Raw genomic sequence first — 26,593 nt, 5'->3', positions numbered from 1 at the left:
GGGTTTTCTCCAGAACCGAGGAGTTGGAAATCTGGCTCTCTCTCTTCCGCCACCGATCTGCACGCTCACACACTCACTCTCGCACAAGCCTGACTCTGCAGCCCACCTCATAGCTGAGGCCTGAGTTCAACCAGCTGCAAATGGGGAAGAAAACTCAGCCATCTCTTGCTGCCTCTGGAGGGATGAGCTCAGTTGCAAGCTGGAAGTGTGCGTGCGCATGTGTTTAGACACAAACCATGAGCAGGAAAGTTCCCCTCCCCTCCTCCTGCTTGCAGAAAAATTAAAATACAAAACCGCATCTTTGCTATAAGACGTGGAACATCTGGCTCCTCTTGTCCCCAAACTCTCGGTTTGACCCCTCCTGGGTCCCCGGCAGCTTGGAAATGTGCGAAGGTCCCCTTAGGGGGTGATCAATAACTGCTGGGGAAGAGGAGGGAGGGGGAGGCAGTTGCCATGGCAGCAGAGCAGGGATGCAGGGCATCAGTTAATGCAAGCCTTGTGACGTAGAGTGACAAGGCATTTGAAACATGAGATTCACAATCGTCTGCCTGCTGGATTCATCAAGCCCTCTCTCCCTGCATGTGGTCTGATCCAGGCCGCGCAGTGGATAATTTCCCCCACACATGGGAACTCTGGCCGGGCTGGGAATAGGCACACCCACCCCACAAGAACATGGCATGAGGAACTTAAGAAAATGCTAAAAAAACCCTTGATAAAAAAATCCCGAAGCTTATCTGTTAGTGTGGGTGGGCAAAGACATAAAAGGTAAAGGGACCCCTGACCGTTAGGTCCAGTCGTGACTGACTCTGGGGTTGCGGTGCTCATCTCGCTTTATTGGCCGAGGGAGCTGGTGTACAGCTTCCAGGTCATGTGGCCAGCAGGACTAAGCTGCTTCTGGTGAACCAGAGCAGCGCACGGAAACGCCATTTACCTTCCTGCCAGAGTGGTACCTATTTATCTACTTGCACTTTGACATGCTTTCGAACTGCAAGGTTGGCAGGAGCAGGGACCGAGGAACGGGAGCTCATCCTGTCGCGGGGATTCGAACCGCCAACCTTCTGATCGGCAAGTTCTAGGCTCTGTGGTTTAACCCACAGCGCCACCCGTGCCCCCTGGCAAAGACGTACCACATATTTTAAAAACCCATCTTTTTATATGCAACAACAGCTGCCAGGGTAGTGATTGCTACTAAATGGAAATCTCAGGTCACACCGACAAAGGAAGAGTGGATTTGTAAATTAAGTGAGTATATAGAATTGGCAAAATTAACTTCAATTATAAGCTATCAATCAAATCTAAAGTTAAGAATGGAGTGGAAGTATTTCGAAGATCATAAGTCAAAATATTGTTCTAAAAATGACATGTTAATAGGTTTAGGATAAAAAATGTAAGCAATAACAAAACCAATAAAGAAAAATCAGAATTTAACAAAAATAATTTATTATAGAATGGAAGGGGGAAAGGTAGAAATATAAAGAAGTTGAATTGATGTGGAGGGAAGTAGAGGGTGGGAGGTGGGTTTTATAATTAAGTGTATAATTATGCAACTGTTGTAATTTAGATATTATATTTTATGTGAGGGAATCATTGGGAATTTTGGTTATTATGTATATATGTTAAGTTTCAATAAAGGTCTTCGAGATATTCCGAGATCCTTCCAGATCTGCCCTGAGATTTCATGCTAGGTGACAATTCTCAGCTCGCTCTCTTAAGAGCGAGGAGAAGAGCCTGTTGAATCAGGCTGACGGCAAATGGAGTCCCAACATCCTCTTCTCTCAGGGGCCAACCAGATACCCCAATGGGAAACCCACCATCAGGATTTGAACACAAGACCCCTCTCTCCCTTTCTGCAGCTTCCAGAAACTGGGATTCAGAATCATAATAATAATAATAATAATAATAATAATAATTTATTATTTATACCCCGCCCATCTGGCTGAGTTTCCCCAGCCACTCTGGGCGGCTCCCAATCAGTATTAAAAACAATACAGCATTACATATTAAAAACATCCCTGAACAGGGCTGCCTTAAGATGTCTTCTGAACGTCAGGTAATTCTTTATCTCTTTGACATCTGATGGGAGGGCGTTCCACAGGGCGGGCGCCACTACCGAGAAGGCCCTCTGTCTGGTTCCCTGTAGCCTCACTTCTCGCAATGAGGGAACCGCCAGAAGGCCCTCGGAGCTGGATCTCAGTGTCCGGGCTGAACGATGGGGGTGGAGACGCTCCTTCAGGTATACAGGACCGAGGCCGTTTAGGGCTTTAAAGGTCAGCACCAACACTTTGAATCGTGCTCGGAAACGTACTGGGAGCCAATGCAGATCTCTCAGAACCGGTGTTATGTGGTCCCGGCGGCCACTCCCAGTCACCAGTCTAGCTGCCGCATTCTGGATTAATTGCAGTTTCCGGGTCACCTTCAAAGGTAGCCCCACGTAGAGCGCATTGCAGTAGTCCAAGCGTGAGATAACTAGAGCATGCACCACTCTGGCGAGACAATCCGCGGGGAGGTAGGGTCTTAGCCTGCGTACCAGGTGGAGCTGGTAGACAGCTGCCCTGGACACAGAGTTAATCTGCACCTCCATGGACAGCTGTGAGTCCAAAATGACTCCCAGGCTGCGCACCTGGTCCTTCAGGGGCACAGTTACCCCATTCAGGACCAGGGAATCCTCCACACCTGCCCGCCTCCTGTCCCCCAAAAACAGTACTTCTGTCTTGTCAGGATTCAACCTCAATCTGTTAGCCGCCATCCAACCTCCAACCGCCTCCAGGCACTCACACAGGACCTTCACCGCCTTCACTGGTTCTGATTTAAAGGAGAGGTAGAGCTGGGTGTCATCTGCATACTGATGAACACCCAGTCCAAACCCCCTGATGATCTCTCCCAGCGGCTTCATATAGATATTAAAAAGCATGGGGGAGAGGACAGAACCCTGAGGCACCCCACAAGTGAGAGCCCAGGGGTCTGAACACTCACCCCCCACCACCACCTTCTGGACACGGCCCAGGAGGAAGGAGCGGAACCACTGTATGACAGTGCCCCCAGCTCCCAGCCCCTCTAGACGATCCAGAAGGATGTTATGGTCGATGGTGTCAAAGGCCGCTGAGAGATCCAGCAGAACTAGGAAACAGCTCTCACCTTTGTCCCTAGCCCGCCGGAGATCATCAACCAGCGCGACCAAGGCAGTTTCAGTCCCATGGTGAGGCCTGAATCATCAATGCCTCCAATTGTGGGGAGACAGCACAGCGGCTATGCCTCTCACAATTAGCTTTATCTTCTTTGGTGATCCCTCGTAGCCGAGTAGGATTGTCTTCCATAAACACGGTTTTAACAGTGAGTCCGTAAGGGACCTTGGAGGCCAATTCTGGATCCATACGTCCTTCCATAGTGGGGACATTGGTTTCCGGGTGGGAGTTGATCACGGTGAGGGTTTGCCAAGCGTGCCTTCCTCTTAGCACGTTTCTCCCTTGCGTCCTGAGTTCGAGAGTCTTCAAAGCCCATGACACCTTTGGTCAAGGCTGTTCTCCAATTGGAGCGCTCGCAGGCCAGTGTTTCCCAGTTGTCAGTGTTTATACTACATTTTTTAAGATTTGCCTTGAGGGAGTCTTTAAACCTCTTTTGTTGACCACCGGCATTACGCTTTCCATTTTTAAGTTCGGAGTAGAGTAGTTGCTTTGGAAGACGATCATCAGGCATCCGCACAACATGACCAGTACAATGAAGTTGATGTTGAAGAATCGTTGCTTCGACACCGTTCTTTATATTTATGTTGTGAACCGGTTCGTGGGGCAATGCCTGCTGGGAGATTCTTCAGCTGTGATTCCTGCATTGCTGGGGGTCGGGCTAGATGACCTGGTGGGGTCCCTTCCCAGGAATCCTGTGATTCTCCCGCTTGGACTACTGCAATCGCTCTACGTGGGGCTATCTTTGAGGGTGACCTGGAAACTGCAATTAATCCAGAATGCGGCAGCTAGACTGGTGACTGGGAGCGGCCACCGGGACCACATAACACCGGTCTTGAAAGACCTACACTGGTTCTCAGTATGTTTCCGAGCACAATTCAAAGTGTTGGTGCTGACCTTTAAAGCCCTAAACGGCCTCGGCCCAGTATACCTGAAGGAGCGTCTCCACCCCCATCGTCCAACCTGGACACTGAGGTCCGGCCACTGTGAGAGCAAGATGCTTCAGGAGCTGGACCACTGGCCTGATCCTGCGAGCTCTTCTTATGTTTAATCCTTTTCTAGCATTGGAGAAGCATCACAGAACAGAGAATCGAGCGGAATAAATCCGCCATGAATCCACTATTCTTTTTGTCAGAAAACATGTTGCAGAACACAACAAAAACACCGGTCTGGCAGGAAACACCGTCAATGGCCTTCAAAGTGTTGCTTTGCAAAGGAGCAGCTCCATCTGGTACGTAGGCTGAGACCCTGTCTGCCTGCAGACTGTCTCGCCAGAGTGGTGCATGCTCTGGTTATCTCCCGGTTGGACTACTGCAATACGCTCTACGTGGGGCTACCTTTGAAGGTGACCCGGAAACTACAACTAATCCAGAACGCGGCAGCTAGACTGGTGACTGGGAGCGGCCGCCGAGACCATATAACACCAGTCTTGAAAGACCTACATTGGCTCCCATTCCGTTTCCGAGCACAATTCAAAGTGTTGGTGCTGACCTTTAAAGCCCTAAACGGCCTTGGTCCAGTATATCTGAAGGAGCGTCTCCACCCCCATCGTTCTGCCCGGACACTGAGGTCCAGCTCCGAGGGCCTTCTGGCGGTTCCCTCACTGCGAGAGGCCAAGTTACAGGGAACCAGGCAGAGGGCCTTCCCGGTGGTGGCACCCGCCCTGTGGAATGCCCTCCCACCAGATGTCAAAGAGATAAACAACTACCAGACTTTTAGAAGACATCTGAAGGCAGCCCTGTTCAGGGAAGTTTTTAATATGTGACATTTTAGTGTACTTTTCATCTTTGTTGGAAGCCGCCCAGAGTGGCTGGGGAAACCCAGCCAGATGGGCGGGGTACAAATAAATTATTATTATTATTATTATTATTATTATTATTATTATTATTATTATTATTATGAACCCCTTTGCTTCTGCAACTGCTCCCCCCTCTAGCAAAGAAGGATCGTGTTACATCTGCCTGTTGCTCCCCAGCAAAAAGTCTCTCTCCTCCCTCACACACCCAGACCAGGACAGCTGCAGTCCCTGGTTGTGAATCCAGACTTCTTTGAGAATTTATTTATTTTTTAGCGGGGGTGCATTCTGGCTTAGAGGTGGGGGGTGCAGGGAGGAAGAACAGAGACAGCTGCGAGTCTAGAAAAGGTTGCTCCCCGTTCACCCACATTTAGTAGCAATAGATGTGGAAGGAGCAGACTGGTGTCCACAGCTGTTAATCATAGAATAATAATAATATTATTTATTATTTATTATTTATTATTTATTATTTATTATTTATTATTTATTATTTATTATTTATTATTTATTATTTATTATTTATTATTTATTATTTATTATTTATTATTTATTATTTATTATTAATAAATAACAACAACAACAACAACAACAACAACAAATTCCTTCCAGTAGCACCTTAAAGACCAACTAAGTTATTTCTAGGTATGAGCTTTCGTGTGCACGCACACTTCTTCAGATACACTGAAACAGAAGTCACCAGACCCTTCTATATAGTGAGAAGGTGGGGAGGGGTATTACTCAGAAGGGTGGTGGGAATGGGTGATTGGCAGATAGCTGTGATGAGCCTGTTGACGACTCTTAACGACTGCAATAGGTCTTACAGGAAAAAGCAAGGGGTGAGAAGGTGAAAAATGGCTTTGTCATGTATAATGAGATATCTCATCACAGCTATCTGCCAATCACCCATTCCCACCACCCTTCTGAGTAATACCCCTCCCCACCTTCTCACTATATAGAAGGGTCTGGTGACTTCTGTTTCAGTGTATCTGAAGAAATGTGCATGCACACGAAAGCTCATACCTAGAAATAACTTAGTTGGTCTTTAAGGTGCTACTGGAAGGAATTTTTTGTTTTGACTATGGCAGACCAACACGGCTACCTATCTGTAATAATAATAATAATAATAATAATAATAATAATAATAATAATAATAATAATTTATTATTTATACCCTGCCCATCTGGCTGAGTTTCCCCAGCCACTCTGGGCAGCTCCCAATCGAGTGTTAAAAACAATACAGCATTAAACATTAAAAACTGCCTTCAGGTGTCTTTTAAAAATAAGATAGCTGCTTAATTCCTTCACATCTGATGGCAATTGCCTCCTGCATTGTTGTTTAGTCATTTAGTCATGTTGTTTAGTCGTATAGTCGTGTCCGACTCTTCGTGACCCCCTGGACCAGAGCACGCCAGGCACTCCTGTCTTCCACTGCCTCCCGCACTTTGGTCAAACTCATGCTGGTCGCTTCGAGAACACTGTCCCACCATCTCATCCTCTGTTGTCTCCTTCTCCTTGTGCCATCCATCTTTCCCAGCATCAGGGTCTTTTCCAGGGAGTCTTCTCTTCTCATGAGGTGGCCAAAGTCTTGGAGCCTCAGCTTCAGGATGTGTCCTTCCAGTGAGCACTCAGGGCTGATTTCCTTCAGAATGGATCGGTTTGATCTTCTTGCAGTCCATGGGACTCTCAAAAGTCTCCTCCAGCACCAGAATTCAAAAGCATCCATTCTTCGGCCATCAGTCTTCTTTATGGTCCAGCTCTCACTTCCATACATCACTACTGGGAAAACCATAGCTTGAATTATACGGACCTTTGTTGGCAAGGTGATGTCTCTGCTTTTTAAAAGCAGAGACATTGCCTCCTGTACTGGTGCTCAATCTCTTTCTTTCTCTCCTCCCCCCAAGTCCCTGCAAGACCCCTGGAGGCAGCTGATTGTGTGGGGAGCTGATTCTCCACCATCGCCCGCTGCAAACATCTGCAGCCCATTTCCTCCCTGGGTGCAATCCAACCGTATTTTCCATGTCCATCATGCCGAATGGCCCGGCGCCAGCTCCCTTTCCCTTTGCAAAGGGGGGGGGGTGTTGCATGTGTATCTCTTCTCCCCCTTTGAGAGGAAACAGGCAGACACCCCAGGGGTTTTTTTTTGGGGGGGGGGGAGGGTTTGCACGTGCTAATTCATGTCAACGGTTGCCTTGTATTCACCCAACGAAGCTGAATGCTGGAAGGTTCAGGACAGAGCAAAGGAATTCTTTCTCCATGCGGTGCATAGTTGAACTGCGGAACTCATTGCCACTGGAGGTGGTGCTGGCCCCCAACCCAGATAGGTTTAAAAGAGGATTGGACAGATTCTTTATTATTATTGTTGTTGTTGATGCAGCAAGAAAAGAAGAAAGAGAAAACACAAATACCAAATTACCCACGGAATAACCATAGACACAGAATTTTCTTAACAAACAGTAAGACATAAGTTGGTCTTAACACTAAAGACCCCACCTCCCGTCTATTCTATATTTCATATTACTTTTTGCCAATACACACTTTTATCAGAATTAAACTTTTTCTTAATATATCTTGATTCTTATATCTACCTTGCAACTACTGTATTACGGAAGTTCCTCGAATGCTGCAACAGAGTTTAAACTACTCTATTTATATTTGAAATATTCTTTAAAATTTATATTGCATTGTAGAATGCAAAGATTATTGCAAATTGTATAATGTGGAGGAAATCGAGTGGGAGGAAGGAGAAAAGAATAATATGATGGATTGAGGAAATAGAAATGTAAATGTATGGGGAGGAAATGGTGTTGGCTTTGGTACATCTGTATTGCAATGTAATAGGTGAAAACCAATAATAAAAAAAGACTGCTGGGGAAAAAAAGAAAGAAAGAAAGAAAGAAAGAAAGAAAGAAAGAAAGAAAGAAAGAAAGAGAGAGAGAGAGAAACCTGTTCTCTGTTCGCCAGGCGTAATATTATACACCTCCACCACACGCCTCCAATTGCCTTTACCCCAAATGACATCAACTATTATTGTTAATGTATCTGGTTCATGCGTGCTGCGGAAAAGGACAAGAAAGGGTTCGTTTTGGTGTGCTGTTTAATTGGGGTGTGTTTTGTCCTGCAGCTGCGGCGCTTGTGAGAATGAGTCAGCAAGCATGTGAGAATGACTCAGCGCCATCTGCCGTGTAATAATAATAATAATAATAATAATAATAATAATAATAATGTTATTATTTAAATGTTGTTGTGTTTAAGGCATAATCTGTAGGCTCTAAGGAGACTGTACCTGTCATTGCATGCAACTGAAACTGTATTATGCTCTCAGCAAAGCAACACATTCTTCTCTGTTCTTTTGGCACAATCTCCCGGCACTCTGCGCATGCCCCAACTCAGATCCTGGAGAGGGAGGTTAATTGGGAATGAGGAGGGAATGAACTCAGACCTGCAGAGTCTAAGCTATGATTCTGGTGGCTGAACCAAGAAGGCTCCATCTGAAGGATATTAGGAGTGAAACGAAACCTTGAACAGATTTGAAATCTGGCAGCAATGTTGCTGAACCTGAACTTGACATCTGAAAATCAAGTTGCTGGGTTTTTGTTTTGTTTTGTTCTTAAAGAAGCTTCAAGGAAGCTAGTAATTAAATCTCTCTCTCTCTCTCTCTCTCTCTCTCTCTCTCTCTCTCTCTCTCTCTCTCTCTGGAACTGATGCTGAGGGCAAATATTCACTAATATTTCTGCAGCTCAACCGGTGTGTGGGTGCGTGTGGGTGTGTGGGTGTGTGTAAAAAAAGGGCAGAAACTGCAGACAGGAAGTGTGATGGCCTGGGAGTCGGATTCAGAGGCTGAACCTGAGGAATCCCAGCCTGCACAGGAGTCCCCGCCTCCAGAACCAGCTGAGCCAGGGCTGGGGCCTGAGCCTGAAGGGTCCTCACCTGTGCTGGATCCTCAGGAGCAGACACCAGCTGAGTCTGCTCTGGCTCCGGAGGTGATGGAGGACCCATTGCCTGCAGGTGCTCCACTCTCAGCCACGTCAGAGGAGGCTGAGGTTGCCTCTGGGGCCGGTAACCCTCCAGCCTCTCCTGAGCTGCAGAGGTTCAGGGCAGAGAGGCGGAGGGAACTAAGGTCCCGCAGGAGGAGGGCTTGCCTCCAGGCCAGGAGAGGAGAGTCACCTGTGGACCGGGGCCGCCCTATGCCTCGGGACAGATAAAAGCCAGCCAGCCCCAGTCCCAGGTTGCGGGAGCAACATCGTTGCTAGCCTGTTCCTGCCTGCACCCTGTCTTGCTGTTCTGCCGGAGCTCCTGACCTCACCTGACTCCCTGCCTTGGACCCCGCTTCAACTTTGACGGACTGCCTCCATACTGCACCCTCAACCTCAAACTGGACTCGGACCTTGCCTCGCGGATAGCCCCCGGGACCAGCACAGGAAGCTTTTAATTAAAGGCACAGTGTGGTCCCTTCCAAGTGTTGTGGAACTGCCATCAGCCTCAGCCAGCATTGCTGGCGGTAGAGGTCATTGAATTAGCTACCCTTGCGAGGAACTTTCCAGAAAAACCCTGCTCCTATGACTCGTGCAATTAAGCCAAGCCGTGTGCCAACGACCGAATTTTTTCTGGAGCGTCAGATGCAAACCTGGCATCTGTTTCTTTCAGCCGAGGGCAATAACAGCTCAGATAAGTGGCTAAGACCATGTACAGTAGTGCCTTTTATTTGAAGTATTCGTCAAGGCTCCTCTGATCGTTTTTTGTGGGACTCCCAGTGCTTTTTTTCTTTCAAAAAATGTTTAGGGGTTCTCTCATTTTCCGACTCATATTGAAATACTGCCCCTCAGTGAGGCCAAACTTAGATTCACAAAATGTTTAGGGGTATGCGTACCCCTGCGCCCCCCCAAAGCACTGGGGGCTTCTCTTGGCCTCAGTAAACAGTCCAGGGGGTCACGAAGAGTCAGACACGACTAAATGACTAAACAACAACATCAATAAGGGACAGCAGCGGGACATGGCACTGGGATAAGGGAGTTTCCCACCATATAAGGGACGGTTGACAGCTATGCCTTCGTGATGCCGGATGCCTCTGGTCCACCTGGAGATGCTGAATGTGGTCCATCGCAGCGCATTGCCGCAGCTCATGTTTGTTATGAAGCGGAGGAGAGATTGCTAAGGAAATGGGAGGCTGCCTTGCCCTCCGTAGCGAGTGTTTATGGAAAGACTGAGCTCGGAGGGAAAAAGTTCGGCGCAGTATTGCATTGTTGTTCCCAGGAATGGCTTGAAAATGTGTCAGAGATTCCTAGGGCAGCGGAGACGGGATTTCCCCGTAACCTCTTCACCCCCGCTTCTCAAACCTCGGCTTTCCTGCCGCACATAGCAACCCAACACACACACACAAAACCTGTTCCCAGCCTTACCTGGGAAGAAGCCAAGTTACAGGGAACCAGGCAGAGGGCCTTCTCGGTAGTGGCCTCCGCCCTGTGGAACGCCCTCCCATCAGATGTCAAAGAGAAAAACAACTACCAGACTTTTAGAAGACATCGGAAGGCAGCCCTGTTTAGGGAAGCTTTTAATGTTTAATAGGTTATTGTATTTTAATATTTTTTTGGAAGCCGCCCAGAGTGGCTGGGGGGACCCAGCCAGATGGACGGGGTATAAATAATAAATTATTATTATTATTATTATTATTATTATTATTATTATTATTATTATTATTATTATTATTCCTTCCTTAGGAATGTTAAGGGCTTCCCAAAGGTCATGTACTCCAGCCCCTGCCGTTAGGAAGAGCCAGGGAGCGAAGCACTTCTCTGGTTTTATCGATTTGTAGAAGTGTCAGCATGCCACAAATTCATGCCATATAGCAGGGGTCAGCAATATTTTTCAGCAGGGGGCCGGTCCATTGTCCCTCAGACCTTGTGGGGGGCCGGACTATATTTTGGAAAAAAATATGAATGAATTCCTATGCCCCACAAATAACCCAGAGATGCATTTTAAATAAAAGGACACATTCAGGTAAAAACATGCTGATTCCCGGGCCGTCCGCGGGCCGAATTGAGAAGGCGATTGGGCCACATCCAGCCCCCGGGCCTTAGTTTGGCTACCCATGCCTTATAGCAAGGCGGTGTCTACGTGATAAAACACAATACGCCACAGACACAGTGCATCACGAGAATCAAAATGACACTGTTCTTTACCTGAGGTACCACTTTAGCTAATGGGGCCTCTTGCTGCTGCCGTGCCACCGGAGCACGATTTCTGTTCTCATCCTGAAGCAAAGTTCTTAACCGGAGGTAATATTTCTGTGTTAACGGAGTCTGTAACCTGAAGCGTCTGTAGCCTGAAGTGTCTGTAACTCGAGGTACCACTGTACTCTCATTTTCCTACTCATATTGAAATACAGTGGTTGCGAACGGGATCTGTTCCGGAGCACTGTTCGCAATATGAACAGAACGCAACCTGTGTCTGCGCGGGTCACGATACGCCACTTCTGCGCATGCGCGTGACGTCATTTTGAACGTCTGCGCATGCGCGAGCGGCAAAACCCAGAAGTAACCCTTTCCGGTACTTCCTGGTCGCCGTGGGACGCAACCTGAAGAAACGTAACCTGAACCGAAGGTAACAAGAGGTATGACCGTCTAAGTGAGGCAAAACTTAGACTCACAAAATGTTCAGAGGTATGCGTACCCCCAGAAAAAAAGCACTGCCTAGAATCGTAGAGTTGGAAGGGACCCCCTGGGTCATCTAGTCCAACCCCCTGCACGGCAGGAATCTCAACTAAAGCATCCAGGACAGAGGTCCAAACTCTGCTTAAAAACCTCCATGGAAGGAGAGTCCACAACTCCCCGAGGGAATCCGTTCCATTGTCAAACAGCTCCTATTGTCAGAAAGTTCTTCCTGATGAAGATCGACTTTTCTGTAACTTGAAGTCACGGGTTCGAGTCCTACCCTCCAAAGCAGGAGAAAACAAGCTTGATGTGTTACATTATTACTGAGAATTACGGGTTCAATATGGTCTTAAATGAGTCAGATTTCATAGATCTGTAGAGTCGGATCTCAAAAGTCACCTAGCCCAACCCCTTCTGATGCAAGAAACTCGGCATATATATTTATAATACAGTGGTGCCTCGCAAGACGAAAATAATCCGTTCCGCGAGTCTCTTCGTCTAGCGGTTTTTTCGTCTTGCGAAGCATCCCTATTAGCGGATTAGCGGATTAGAAAAAGGGGGGGGGGGAGGGAAAAAACTCGCAAGAACTCGCAAGACGTTTTTGTCTTGCGAAGCAAGCCCATAAGGAAATTCGTCTTGTGAAGCGCCTCAAAAAACGGAAAACCCTTTCGTCTAGTGGGTTTTTCGTCTTGCGAGGCATTCGTCTTGCGGGGCACCACTGTATTCTGGTGACACCGAGCCTTGATATTTGCATATGAAATAACTTTGTGCCCTAGAGCCCTCTCCCATCTGATGTCAAAGATATATATAATTGACTTTTTATTTACAGTCATACCTCGGGTTACAGACGCTTCAGGGTGTTGTTTTTTTGGGTTACGGATGCGCCGAAACCTGGAAGTACTGGATTGGGTTACTTCTGGGTTTCGCGGTTGCGCATGCGCAGAAGTGGTAAATCTCGCTTTGCGCATGCGCAGAAGCACTGAATTGCAACCTGCGCATGCGCACACGCAGCGCGGCGGGTTGCAAACGTGCCTCCTGCACAGATCACGTTCGCAACCTGAGCGTCCACTATATATTCTTCGTATATTGTATTGTTGTTTTATTGCTGTGACCGATGCGCTGGCGCCAATAAAGATTCATTCATTCTCATTCTCTGAGACAAACATGCAACCTTCCATAGACATCTGAAAGCAGCCCTGCGTCGGGACGATTTTAACGTGTCGAGTGGGGTCAGATTTGTGGGGCGCAAAAAATAAGTCACATTATTAGAATTATTCTACTTGCCTTGTTGTTAACCCTTTCTCTCTCGGCCTTTCCTCCCGACAGACAGCAAAGCCATTGTGGACGGCAACCTGAAGCTGATTCTGGGCTTGATATGGACCCTGATCCTGCACTATTCCATCTCTATGCCCATGTGGGAAGACGAGGACGAGGAGGATGCCAAGAAGCAGACCCCCAAACAGCGGCTCCTGGGCTGGATCCAGAACAAGGTCCCTCAACTGCCCATCACCAACTTCAACCGCGACTGGCAGGACGGCAAGGCGCTGGGAGCCCTGGTGGACAACTGTGCTCCTGGTGAGTAGGAAAAATAAGCCGCTGGATGGTGACTCTGGGCTTTGGTGTTCCTCATGCCTGGGTCCCTGGGTGGACTACAAATCCCATTGTCCAGTGGGCTAAGCTGGCTGTGGACGATGGGAGTTGTAGTCCACCTACACTGGGGAGACCCAGGAGCAAAGAACGCTACTTTGCTCGGTAATGTCCGTGCCAGCAGCTCTCCAGGGGTTTCAAAGAGGAGATGTTCCCAGCCCTCTGTAATAAAAGAAAATCTGCCCTTATTCCCTTATGGGGGGACACAAGAGCCCTTATAGAGTCCTTTGTAGGTTCTCCATCGGTTGGAGAAAAGAACAGAGGCCAACCAGAGAATATTGAGAAGCAAAGCAGCCAGTAAGCCTGATCTTTATTGAACTGTTGCAACAGGGTGCTCCCCTCACACGCAGGAAAGGAGGAGGACCCCAGAACCCAAGTGTGCCCCCCCTTATATAGACATTTTAAATTGCCCTCCCTGGAGTCCAAGACCACCCCCAGAAACATCATATCCACATCGCAGAAAGGGGTGTAGCTCAAGAGCACCCCCCAGATACATCATACCTACTTCACAGAAAAGGTGGTCTACAACAGAAATGTGAGTGCTTTGTTTACCACCTGTCTGGTAGACCTGTTAATGCTTACTTGATTGGATACCCTGGGGAGCCTGGCCAGTCTTTTGTAATGATAAATACTTAGTTCCTGAGCCAGGTCACAGGCTCTCACCCTATTCATGCACAGACATACCCTTAAGACGGGATTTGTGAAGGAAAAGACAATGGGGAGGCTTTTCCATTTTCCTTTGACTTTGCAGGGAAAACATTTGGTCAGTTTGGGAGCCAAAATGACTAAGCCGCTTCTGGCAAACCAGAGCAGCGCATGGAAACGCCGTTTACCTTCCTGCTGGAGCTATTTATGTACTTGCACTGGACCTATTTATCTACTTGCACTGGTAGATAACAGCTAGGTTGGCAGGAGCAGGGACCGAGCAACCGACCTTCTGATCGAGCAACCGACCTTCTGATCGGCAAGTCCTAGGCTCTGTGGTTTAACCCACAGCGCCACCCCATCAAGTGTAACAAAAGAGACATTTACATTTCCCTGTTTCCCAGCCAAGTTAATCACACCCTTTTGTCTTCATCTGGGTTTGTTATTTCTAAAATGGCTACCTGTCTGGCACTCAGGTATCAGGATGCCAGGGATTATCACTCAGGCAGAGGGGCTGCTGAGTAGCTGAGCTCACATGTCTATATGAATTTCTGAAGTTTCCCTAGTAAGCCAGTACATAGATACATTTATCAGTGAATTCTTACATTTGGTATTGCGCAGCAGAGGCCCTTTGAATAGATAGGAAGAAACTGTGATGAAGTGTTTTGTGGGGACAAATCACAAAAGTCACAAAAATGATGGTGCTGGTTTTGGTAGTGGGCTGCATGTGCATGATGTCTGCTGGAGGGGCAACCCCCCCAACCTAGACATAAATTCCTGCAAGACTCCGAATATCCAATACTGTATAGAAAACTATACATAAATTCCTGCTTTCAGAGGCACGGCTAAAACCTTTGCACTAGGATTGCCGAATTAGGATTACCAGCATTTATGTTGCAGTTTTGGCACCCTCCAGCTCACTGGGACTGCAGCTGCCTAGCGCCGGCCGGTTGTTGGGAGTTCTAGTTGGGAGTTGTAGTTCAGAAAAGCTGGAGGGCACCCGGTTGAGGAAATCCGCCTTCTCCTGTGTCTCCTCTTGGGCTGGTTTTGCTGCTGAGCTCATCTCCTCTTCCAGGACTTATCAGCCTAAACACTTCTCTCTCGGATTTATGGCTGGTGGGGCCGGGGGGGGGGGGGAGAGAATCTACCCTCCGCTCAGGAAAAGCAAGCCAAATTTGGGCAAACTCAGAGGTCTGGATGGATATGTTGGCAGTGGGAGCCCTTCGCTTGTTTGTGGTTTACGTATCTCACCGTGTAGAAGGGCCTGACGTGGACTGTAGCCTCCTTAATGTTCAGAATTTACATCCCCCCTCCATTTATTTTTATTTTTCCATCTGTGGAATTAAGGCAAGATTTCTCCGCAGGCAAACCTTGCTTAGCAACATCAGTGTGGCTTTTTGGCAAGCCACAGATCTATTTCGCTCTATTCAGTGATATTCAACTCAGAGCAAACCCACTGAAATCAATGGACCTGATTTAGTCACGGTGGTCAATTTCAACAGGCCTACTCTGAGTAAAGTCTAGTTTGCTACCCATCATCAGTGTGGCTTTTGGCAAGCCACAGGTCTCATCGCCATAGATACGGCTCAGCCACACTGCTCACTTGCCATGCGCTGCCGTGCCATGGAGTTGCGGGGCAGAGCTGAACCCTAATAATAATAATAATAATAATAATAATAATAATAATAATATATGCTGCCCATCTGACTGGCTCGCCATAAGCACATGCAGCACACATTTAAAGTGCATGGTTTTGACCAAAGGATCATTGGAACTGTAGTTCGCTATGGGTGCTTGGAGCCCTGTGAGGAAAAACTACAGTTCCCATGATTCTTTGGGACATAGCTGGCAACGTTAAAGGGAAATCCCCTTATTCCGAATAGGATTCCTCGCAAGAAAAGGGAAAAGTTGACAGCTATGTTTTGGGAGGAAGTTATGTGCTTGCGACAGTGGGGTAGTGCTTAGCAGGCAAGGCCAAACTTGGCCCTCCAGATGTTTTGAGACTACAACTCCCATCATCCCTGACCACTGGTCCTGTTAGCTAGGGATGATGGGAGTTGTAGTCCGAAAACATCTGGAGGGCCAAGTTTGGCCATGCCTGGCTTAGAGTGTCAGACGAGGACCTGGGAGGGTTCGAATCCATGCGCAGCCGTGAAGTTCAGTGGGGGATCTTGGCCCATTATAAGTGCCATAAAATTTGGTGGGTTGTAAGTGCCATAAAAGTTATGGACACGATTAATATGCGCGGTGTGGATCTGGACCAGCGGGGACTGAGGAGGCTGTCAAAGAAAATGCAGGACTAAAGTGGCTGTCTGGCGGACGTCTACTCAGAAGTAAGCTCCGCTGAATTCACAGCAGTATGGCCCCAGGTAAATGGAGAGCAGGATTGCGGCTGAGTTAGTGGGACTTACACCTGAGTAGACACCTACAGGATTGTTGTATTCTCATAGGAGAGGTCCCTTTGCCCGAGAGCCACTCCTTTCCTCTGACAGCCGAAGGGACTGATTACATTGACGCTTAAGGGAACGGCACTCCATGCACGGGCAGAGGCACTCTTGTCCTGGACAAGTTGCAGGGCCGAATCCTGCTGCTGTTAAAAATATTGGGTGGGGGTGGGTGCTTTAAGGCGCAGATTCGAATTAAATGGAGATGGGATGGGGGATATCCTCCTGTCCTGTCCCTTCTGAAAGTCTCAAGAGAAGATCCTGCTCCCGAGAGCTTTCGTTTCCTGCCTTGCACGGGGTTGGACTGGATGACCTCCAGGTGTCCCACCCTCCCACTTCGAGGATCATGTGATTCCTTGGCACTTGCATCCTTGGCGAGGCGGGAGGGTTGAGCGATGGACGGCTGAGCGCTGGGCCTGCCCAGCCAAGTTGTGCCGGGGAGTTTACCTTAACAGAAGCTGCAGCCAGGCCTTATATGTCGATAGCTTCCCTCTGGGTCTGCCTCCTTCCTTAGTTCTTGGCATACTTTCTCTCCATCTCTGGGGATCCCCCAGGCTGCTGCTCCACTCTCCGCAAATGTTTGGCAATCCATCTCCAGCACGAACGCCTCTGCCCATCCTCCGCAGTGCTCCAAAAAGGCCTCTTCCTCTCAGGGCTAGCGGCAGAATTGCCCGGCAACTGGCAGAATTGTAGTGTTGGAGGGGTCCCCCAGTGGTCATCTATCCCAACCCCGGCAATGGTGGCACTCTGCTGTTCAGCGCAGCTGCCGTGCGTCACTCCAGAAACAGCCGTGTCAGGAGAAGCGGTCATATATATACATACATACAGTGGTGCCCCGCAAGACGAACGCCTCGCAAGACGGAAAACCCGATAGACGAAAGGGTTTTCCGTTTTGGAGGCGCTTCGCAAAACGAATTTCCCTATGGGCTTGCTTCGCAAGACGAAAATGTCTTGCGAGTTCCTGCAGGTTCCCCCCCTTTCCCCCCCTTTTCCTAAGCCCCTAAGCCACTTATCAGCAGATCCGCTAAAAGCCGCTAAACCGCTAATAGCGCTAATATGCTAAGATGTCAATGGGCTTGCTTCGTAAGATGAAAAAACCGCTATACGAAGAGCCTCATGGAACGGATTAATTTTGTCTTGCGAGGCACCACTGTATATATTATGTAATTTTTATTAAATTTTCTATTTTACAATTTAGAAGACAGTCTTCATTTAAACCTTCTTCTCTTTCCACGGTTCATTTTGCATGGCATAAATCCCTGCGTATTTTATATAAGCTAAGGAGTCAGCAAACTTTTTCAGCAGGGTCCCTCAGACCTTGTGGGGGGGGGGCAGAGTATATTTTGAAGGGGGGAAAAAAGAACAAATTCCTATACCCCACAAATAACCCAGAGATGCATTTTATTTATTTTATTTTTAAAATATATCCTTAGTAAAAGGTAAAGGGACCCCTGTCCATTAGGTCCAGTTGTGTCCGACTCTGGGGTTGTGGCACTCATCTCGCTTTACTGGCCGAGGGAGCTGGCATACAGCTTCCGGATCATGTGGCCAGAATGACAAAGCCGCTTCTGGCGAACCAGAGCAGCGCACAGAAACGCCGTTTACATTCCTGCCAGAGCGGTACCTATTTATCTACTTGCACTTTGAGGTGCTTTCGAACTGCTAGGTTGGCAGGAGCAGGGACCGAGCAACGGGAGCTCACCCCATTGCGGGGATTTGAACCGCCGACCTTCTGATCGGCAAGCCCTAGGCTCTGTGGTTTAACCCACAGCGCCACCCACGTCCCTATATCCTTAGTAATTTAAAATAAATACATTTATGAGAAAACAGAAGTACAGACAAGTAAACAAACATACAATCAAACAAACAATTAACAGAAAAATCAAACAAACCACCATACTATAAACTACATTGTTAGGTTATAGTCCTGGTCAGTTTGGGAGCCAAAATGGCTTCATGGCTGCCTCTTCAGACATGTGGTTTATATATTTATGTACGTTTTTGTTTGGTACATTTATGAACATTTATTATATATATATATAAAAGACCTCAATTTTTTAAATTCAGGGGACTAGATGGCCTTTGGGGGTCCCTGCTGTGACATCATTCCCAGGGTCTGTTCCACAAATGTCAGCCTCTAGGTCCTTTCTCTGCTGCAGGAGTTTGAGTCCCACAAGGGCAAAGAGGGCATTGCCCCGCCAGTCACAGAATCGCGGAATTGGAAGGGACCCCTAGGGGTCATCTAGTCCAACCCGCTTCAATGCAAGAATCTCAGCTAAAACATACACAACAGGTGGCCACTCAACCTCTGCTTAAAAACATCCATAGAAGGTAGACAAGGATTAAGTGGAAGGTATTGGTTGCGTTTAGAATAGATTTATGAAAGATTTAGAAAACTTACCGATTAGAATATTTGTATGGGAAAAATACGGAATAACAGATACAAATTGGCTTAAAATGTATATAGGAAGTGCAGTGTAAGCGATGGGAGTCAATCCATGAAGTTTTATTATTGAGATATTCGTAGAATAAATTTGGAAGAAATTCTTCCAATTTTTCTTCCAATTTTTTTCTTTTTCTTTTTTCTTTTCTTCCTCTTTTCTTTTTTGTATATAGGTGTGCTTATCTGAAAAATATATGTATTTGTATGTATTTTGCTTGTATTTTGTAATAATTATCATAAATAAAATTGCGCAACTTAGCAGGGAAGAAGAGGGAGGAGACGCCAGGGTGTGTTGGCTCCGCCTCCAATTGGCTCTGGCTCCGCCCACTCTTGGACCTTAACCATGGGACCTTCCGCTGAGTCTTATCCGGTTCCGTGTCTTAATTCTCCCCTTTGCACTCCCTTCCTCAATCCAGTTCCGGTTCTTCTCGGCAGCCAGGACGGCTTGCTATAAACCCTGGAGTGGATCCAGTTCCTTTCCGGCTGGATCGGGCGATCTGTGCCAAGGGTGGCCACAATGCCCCTATTGTCTCTGGCTCTCCTGGCAGGCGCCCCCAAGGCTGGCGCTGCCCGTCTGACCCTGTCTTTATCTCTCCTTCCCATAGGCCTGTGCCCGGACTGGGAGACCTGGGATCCTAACCAGCCCGTGGAAAACGCCCGGGAGGCTATGCAGCAGGCGGACGACTGGCTGGGAGTGCCCCAGGTACCACCATGGCAAAAAACAGGGTTTCCAAAGGGCTGGGCTCTCTGGACCAAAGCCACCCTTTCCCCTCTGCCTTTAAAAGTTGTCCGGCAGGCGGTAATCCAACCGGCAAAGCCTCTTTTCGTGCTTCGCCGGTTGAATTTTTGCCCGTTGCGGAACAGGGAAGCGGGGGGGCTTTGGCACGCTGGAGGAAAACCACTGGTGAGGAAGGGGTGTTATTCCTCTTCGGCGGAATAACATGGCCTTTTCAGTGCTGGCCCCGACTTGGTGGAACGCTCTGTCCCAAGAGACTAGGGCCCTGCGGGACTTGACATCTTTCCGCAGGGCCTGCAAGACGGAGCTGTTCCTCCTGGCCTTTGGTTTGGACTCAGTCTGACCCTTATGTTTCCCTCCCCTTATGGTTTTGACTTTTAAAATGAGGCTGCATTTAAATTGCATTTTAACCTGCATTTTAAATTGTGGTTGTTTTTTTTCTTATTATGTTTTTTCTGAAATTTTATTGGTGTTGGCCGCCCTGAGCCCGGCTCTGGCCGGGGAGGGTGGGGTATAAAAAAAATTTATGATGATGATGATGATGATGATGATTACTCCTCCTCGCAGGTGATCGCCCCTGAAGAGATTGTGGACCCCAATGTGGATGAGCACTCGGTCATGACCTACCTCTCTCAGTTCCCCAAAGCCAAACTGAAGCCGGGGGCTCCCCTGCGTTCTAAACAGCTGAACCCCAAGAAAGCCAAGGCTTACGGCCCAGGTAAGTAGCCCTGACCAAGCGGTCAAGAGGGCACTGGCCAAGAGAATTACCGTATTTTTCGCTCTATAGGACGCACCGGACCATAGGAGGGGGAGAACAGGAAAAAAATATTTTTTTTCTTGTTCTGCCCCTCTAAAACAAGGTGCGTTCAATGTGCATGCACCCAAAGCCTCTGCGCTCTGGAGGCTTCAGACCTTGGAAGCCTGGAGAGCGAGAGGGGTCGGTGCGCACTGACCCCTCTCGCTCTGGAGGCTTCAGTAAAGGCAACCCGAAGCCTCTGGAGCGCGGAGGGAGTTCCCTCTGGGCTCCGGAGGCTTCAGGTTCCTTTCGCCCTGCTCTTTGGGGCTGGCGGGGGGGGAAGCGCTTCTTTCTCCCACCGGCAGCCCCAAAGATCTGGTCAGGGAACAGAGCAAAGGCTGCGTGCAGCCTTCCCGCTGCCCCCCGAGCTTGTGGGCCTAGCGGTGGGGGGAAGCGCTGCTTTCCCCCACCGCCAGCCTCAAAGATCCCTTTGGAGCGCAGCGGGACCTCGCGCTATGCTCCAAGGCTTTGGGTTCCTTTCGCTGACCCAAAGCCTTTGGAGCGCAGCGCGAGTTCCCGCTGCACTCCAAAGGCTTCAGGCTTCGGGGATAGCCTTTGTAGCCTCTGCAGGGCAGTGCGCAGCGCTCCGTCTCCCTGTTCTGGCTTTGGGCTTAGCCGCGCAGCCTGCATTCGCTCTATAGGACGCACACACATTTCCCCTTAATTTTTGGAGGGGGAAAAGTGCATCCTACAGAGCGAAAAATACGGTAATTGCTCTCGTCTCCACCCAACTCCCAAATGACCAGGAAAAGGCCTGCTCCCGTCACTTTAAGAAAGGGATCAATCCGGATCAATCAACCCGAGAAGCCTTCTGTGTTCTGGAGCTAAAGAGGAGGCCTCTGGACTCTTCTTTCCATTTCATAGAATCGTAGAATGGGACCCTCAAGGGTCAGCTATCCCAGCCCGCTGCCATGCAGGAGTCAGAGCTGTAGAATCCCTGAAGGGAGTAATTCAGCCACTTGCGGTTTACAAATGCAAAGTGAATTAAAGGGCCCAAAGGCAAACAGACAGACAGACAGACAGACAGACAGACACACAAACTCCACTTTAAAATAAACATTAGATGGGGAAGTTCCGTTGAAAAGCCCGGGACGAGCGAATTGCTGAGGAAGGCGGTTAAAGAGCCCGCAAGCTAATCTGGATCATAGAATTGTAGAATCGTCGAGTGGGATGGGCCCCCCCCAAAGGTCATGGAGTCCAGCCCCCCCTGAGATGCAGGAATCTCAGCTGAAGCATCTGAGCCGATGAATCATCTGATTTGATAAGCAGATCAGGCCAAAGGCTTAAACAGAGACCGGGCGAAATCAAAGTTTGCAAAAGTGGATGGGACAAATTCTTGATCATTTGTGGAGGAGGGGGTTGGAACGGTTTTACGATTCTATGAGGATTCAGAAAAGGGGAAGAAGAAGAAGAAGAAGAAGGAGGAGGAGGAGGAGGAGGAGGAGGAGGAGGAGGAGAACTGGGGAACTGCAAAGGGACGTTGTTCCATCTTCTGTATCCCGGCTAACGTATCTGATGTTCCGTGCAGGGATCGAGCCCCACGGCAACACGGTGCTGAAACCAGCCCATTTCACAGTGGAAACCATCGAGGCAGGATTGGGAGAGGTGCTGGTCTACATCGAAGACCCCGAAGGCCACACAGAGGAGGTACTGGGCTCTGCAGCCTTCTGCTCTTCTCCTTTTTTTTAAAAAAAAATACATTTTTATTGTGTTTTTTTTTAACATATCATTTCCAACAATCATTTAACATAACTTCTTACCTTCTACAATATTTTAGACTTGCGTCAACAATCTCTGAAGATTTTCTGTTCTTTATTGCTTTTTCTGCATTTCTTAATTTCTCTATTACTTTTAATTATCATTAACTAAGAATTCTCTTCATGTTCTTTCTGGCAATATTTCAAGGAGTCCTCCTTACAGAACTACTTGCAGTCCTACTAGCATAATCTGTTCGTTATAATTGCTTTTCAAATAGTTCGTATATTTACCCCAGTCTTCTAAGAATCTCTGGTGCCGCAAGTTTCGAATCCTTCCTGTTAATTTATCCAATTCTGCATAGTCCATTAATTTCATGCCTTATGCTCTTCTCCTTGCCCTCCTGTAAGCCCCTGAGTTTTGTGGGGTCCTGCGCTTGATAAAATTGAAACGGGAGGTTTTACGGGCGAAGGACTCTTGCAATACCAAGCAAGGATGGGAAGCATGCAGCCCCCCCAGCTGTTGCCGGACTACAACCCCCATAATCCTTTGCCATTTCCCACGCCAGAGTCCAGCAACAAATGCAAGGCCCTATATTGTGGGACGCGGGTGGCGCTGTGGGTTAAACCACAGAGCCTAGGACTTGGCGATCAGAAGGTCGCCGATTCAAATCCCCACGACGGAGTGAGTTCCCGTTGCTCGGTCCCTGCTCCTGCCAACCTAGCAGTTCAAAGGCACGTCAAAGTGCAAGTAGATAAATAGGTACCACTCCGGCGGGAAGGTAAACAGTGCTTCCGTGTGCTGCTCTGGTTCGCCAGAAGCGGCTTAGTCATGCTGGCCACATGACCCGGAAGCTGTACGCCGGCTCCCTCGGCCAGTAAAGCGAGATGAGTCCCGCAACCCCAGAGTCGGCCACAACTGGACCTAATGGCCAGGGGTCCCTTTAACTTTACTTATATTGCGGGACACCGCAGTAGGGACACGGGCGAGGGTGCATTTTCCTAGGAAATAATGTCTCCTGCTTTCGTTCCTCACCCACCCAGGCCAAAGTGGTCGCCAACAATGACAAGAACCGGACGTATTCTGTCTCCTACGTGCCGAAAGTGGCTGGCTTGCATAAGGTGAGATGCCTTCTTCTCCTGTAAGCATGGAATCAGAGAAGTGTAGAGCTGGAAGGGACCCCGGCGTATAATAATAATAATAATTAATAATAATAATAATAATTTATTTATACCTCACCCATCCAGCTGGGTTTCCCCAGCCACTCTGGACGGCTCCCAACAGATTAAAAGCAGAATAAAACATCAAGCATTAAAAACTTCCCTAAACAGGGCTGCCTTCAGATGTCTTCTAAAAGTTGGATAGTTGTTTATTTCCTTGACATCAGATGGGAGGGCGTTCCACAGGGCAGGCGCCACCACCGAGAAGGCCCTCTGTCTGGTTCCCTGCAACCTCACTTCTCACAGGGAGGGAACCACCAGAAGGCCCTCGGAGCGGGACCTCAGTGTCCGGGCTGAATGATGGGGGTGGAGACACTCCTTCAGGTCTGCAGGACTGAGGCCGTTTAGAGCTTTAAAGCACCAACACTTTGAATTGTGCCCGGAAATGTACTGGGAGCCAATGTAGGTTTTTTTGGACCGGTGTTATGTGGTCTCGGCGGCCGCTCCCAGTCACCAGTCTAGCTGCCGCATTCTGGATTAATTGCAGTTTCCGGGTCACCTTCAAAGGTAGCCCCACGTAGAGCGCATTGCAGTAGTCTAAGCGGAAGATAACCAGAGCATGCACCACTCTGGCGAGACAGTCTCCGGACAGGTAGGGTCTCATCCTGCGTACCAGATGGAGCTGGTAAACAGCTGCCCTAGACACAGAACTGACCTGCACCTCCATGGACAGCTGTGAGTCCAGAATAACTCCCAGGCTGCGCACCTGGTCCTTCAGGGACACAGTTGCCCCATTCAGGAACAGGGAGTCCTCCACACCTGCCTGCCCCCTGTCCCCCCAAAACAGTACTTCTGTCTTGTCAGGATTCAACCTCAATCTGTTAGCCGCCATCCATCCTCCAACCGCCTCCAGACACTCACACAGGACCTTCACTGCCTTCACTGGTTCTGATTTAGATATCTAACCCTACGTAATGCAGGAATTTTTCCTTGCAGGAGCCTTGTTCCAAACCTTGATCGTTGTTATGCCTCTTTCTGACCTTTTGCCAGTGTGTGCCAGTCCAGGCTGGTTCCCTCCCCATATCACAAAAATCACTCTCTTCCCCTCCCTGCTCTCCCTCCCTAGGTCACAGTTCTTTTCGCCGGGCAGAATATCGACAAGAGCCCCTTCGAAGTCAACGTGGGCATGGCCTTGGGCGATGCCAACAAGGTCTCGGCCCGAGGCCCAGGCCTGGAGCCCGTGGGCAACGTGGCTCATAAGCCTACCTACTTTGACATCTACACGGCAGGTAAGTGGCCAGGCAGATGCCTCTGAGAAGCCTCCAGGCAGCCCTGCTCGGCTAAGTGCCCCCAGTACATCCAAGGTAGACTGCCCCTGAGTGTGGAAGTTCCATGGCTAATTCCCGTCAATGGGCGTTTCTCCCAAGGGTTGCCAGTCTGCTAGCTCTTGACTTGAACATCTCCAAATTTGCCTGTATGATGCCCCCACTGCAGGTGGAAGGGAGGGCGCTTTGTCTCCCAGATGGGCGAGAGTGCCAATAATAATAATAATAATAATAATAATAATAATAATAATAATAATAAATAATATAGTGGTACCTCTGGATTGGACGCGGGTGGCGCTGTGGGTTAAACCACAGAGCCTAGGACTTGCTGATCAGAAGGTCGGCGGTTCGAATCCCCGCCACGGGGTGAGCTCCCGTTGCTCGGTCCCTGCTCCTGCCAACCTAGCAGTTCGAAAGCACGTCCAAGTGCAAGTAGATAAATAGGTACTGCTCTGGCAGGAAGGTAAATGGCGTTTCTGTGCGCTGCTCTGGTTCGCCAGAAGCGGCTTAGTCCTGCTGGCCACATGACCTGGAAGCTGTACGCCGGCTCCCTCGGCCAATAAAGCGAGATGAGCGCCGCAACCCCAGAGTCGATCACGACTGGACCTAATGGTCAGGGGTCCCTTTACCTTTTTACCTCTGGATACGAACGGGATCTGTTCCGGAGCCCCGTTCATGTCCAGAAGTGAATGCAACCCGTGTCTGCGCCTGTGCGGGTCACGATTCGCCACTTCCGTGCATGGACGCGACGTCATTTTGACTGCCTGCGCATGCGCGAGCGGCGAAACCCAGAAGCAATGCGTCCCGTTACTTCCGGGTCGCCACGGAGCGCAACCCGAAAGCGCTCAACCTGAAGCAACTTCAACCCGAGGTATGACAGTAATAATAATTATTTAAGAAGACTGTGTGTGTAGCTTGCAAGCTTCAGCTCAGCAGAAGATGGATGCAAAGCGTAGCTTAGACCAGGCATAGGCAAACTCAGCCCTTCCAGATGTTTTGGGACTACAACTCCCATGATCCCTAGCTAACAGGACCAGTGGTCAGGGATGATGGGAGTTGTAGTCCTAAAACATCTGGCGGGCCAAGTCATCCGCTCCTCATTCCCAATTAACCTCCTTCTCCAGGGTCTTTCCCGATGACATCACCAGGGTTCTTCCCTGTGACATCACTTGGGGCGACCCATAGCTCTCAGTTTTGGTCTCTGAGATCTCAGGGTCTGGGGCGCTCCTCACTTGGCAACCCCAATATCCCAGCAGGAACTTCTTCCAAAGCCCTTTGAAGTGCGGATCGTGGCCCTTGTCCAGGGAGGGGGGACGGCCGGAAGGGTGTGGAGAGGACCGACATCTGTGGGAAGGGAGGGGGGCACCCGGCACACGATTCTTCCGACAGCCAGAGTCCTTGAACTGTAAAGTTGGAAGGGGCCCCCCAGAGGTCATCCAGCCCAACCCCAATGTGAGGACATGGGTCAAACACTAGAAGGAGTGCATGGTGTGTGTGTATGTGAGGGTTGGATCCTGAGCTGTACCCCTCATGCCGCCTCTGCCCAACAGGTGCGGGGACTGGAGACGTGGGCGTGGTGATCGTGGACCCCCAGGGCCGCCGCGACACCGTGGAGGTGGTACTGGAGGACAAGGGTGACAGTATTTTCCGCTGCACTTATCACCCCGTCCTGGAGGGTCCGCACACCCTCTACGTCACCTTTGCGGGGGCTCAGATCCCCAAAAGCCCCTTCACCGTCAACATCTCAGAAGGTAAGGCCGCCTAACGCTTCCTTTTCCCCTCCTTCCTTCCTTCCTTCCTCCCTCCCTCCCTCCCTCCCTCCCTCCCTCCCTCCCCATTTCCATGCCCGTCTTTCGCCTCCAAAATGCCACCCTAATCATTTCCTTAACACTCAGAAAGAAGCCTTTGCGGCCTGAGAGCGGCGAGGCAGCATGGGGTAGTGGTTAGAGCGTTTCGGACTAGGACCTGGGAAAGACAAGGGTTCAAATCGCTCCCCTTGGTCAGTGGGTGACCAGTCCCTGCCTCTCAGTCTAAGCTACCCTACCTCACAGGGATGTCGTGAAAATTAAAGGGGGGGAGGA

General features: G+C 49.1%; 1 protein-coding gene across 6 annotated transcripts in view; it reads left to right on the top strand.

Annotated features, from left to right (window-relative positions):
* Window positions 1–26,593, top strand: part of FLNC (filamin C) — a 130,553-nt gene that overhangs the window by 25,601 nt on the left and 78,359 nt on the right. For all 6 annotated transcript variants that reach the window (XM_081879569.1, XM_081879568.1, XM_081879564.1 and 3 more), the window contains exons 2-8: window positions 12,948–13,196; window positions 19,406–19,503; window positions 20,104–20,254; window positions 21,861–21,979; window positions 23,071–23,148; window positions 24,314–24,476; window positions 26,063–26,263. In XM_081879569.1, the coding sequence (XP_081735695.1) occupies window positions 12,948–13,196; window positions 19,406–19,503; window positions 20,104–20,254; window positions 21,861–21,979; window positions 23,071–23,148; window positions 24,314–24,476; window positions 26,063–26,263 (1,059 nt within the window). The remainder of the gene's footprint in view (window positions 1–12,947; window positions 13,197–19,405; window positions 19,504–20,103; window positions 20,255–21,860; window positions 21,980–23,070; window positions 23,149–24,313; window positions 24,477–26,062; window positions 26,264–26,593) is intronic.

This window comes from Podarcis erhardii (genome assembly GCF_964252035.2).
Source record: "Podarcis erhardii genome assembly, chromosome: 10".
In the NCBI taxonomy this organism is placed as follows: domain Eukaryota; kingdom Metazoa; phylum Chordata; class Lepidosauria; order Squamata; family Lacertidae; genus Podarcis; species Podarcis erhardii.
Note: the sequence above shows the minus strand (reverse complement) of the source record. Positions and strands in the feature narration are given on the sequence as shown.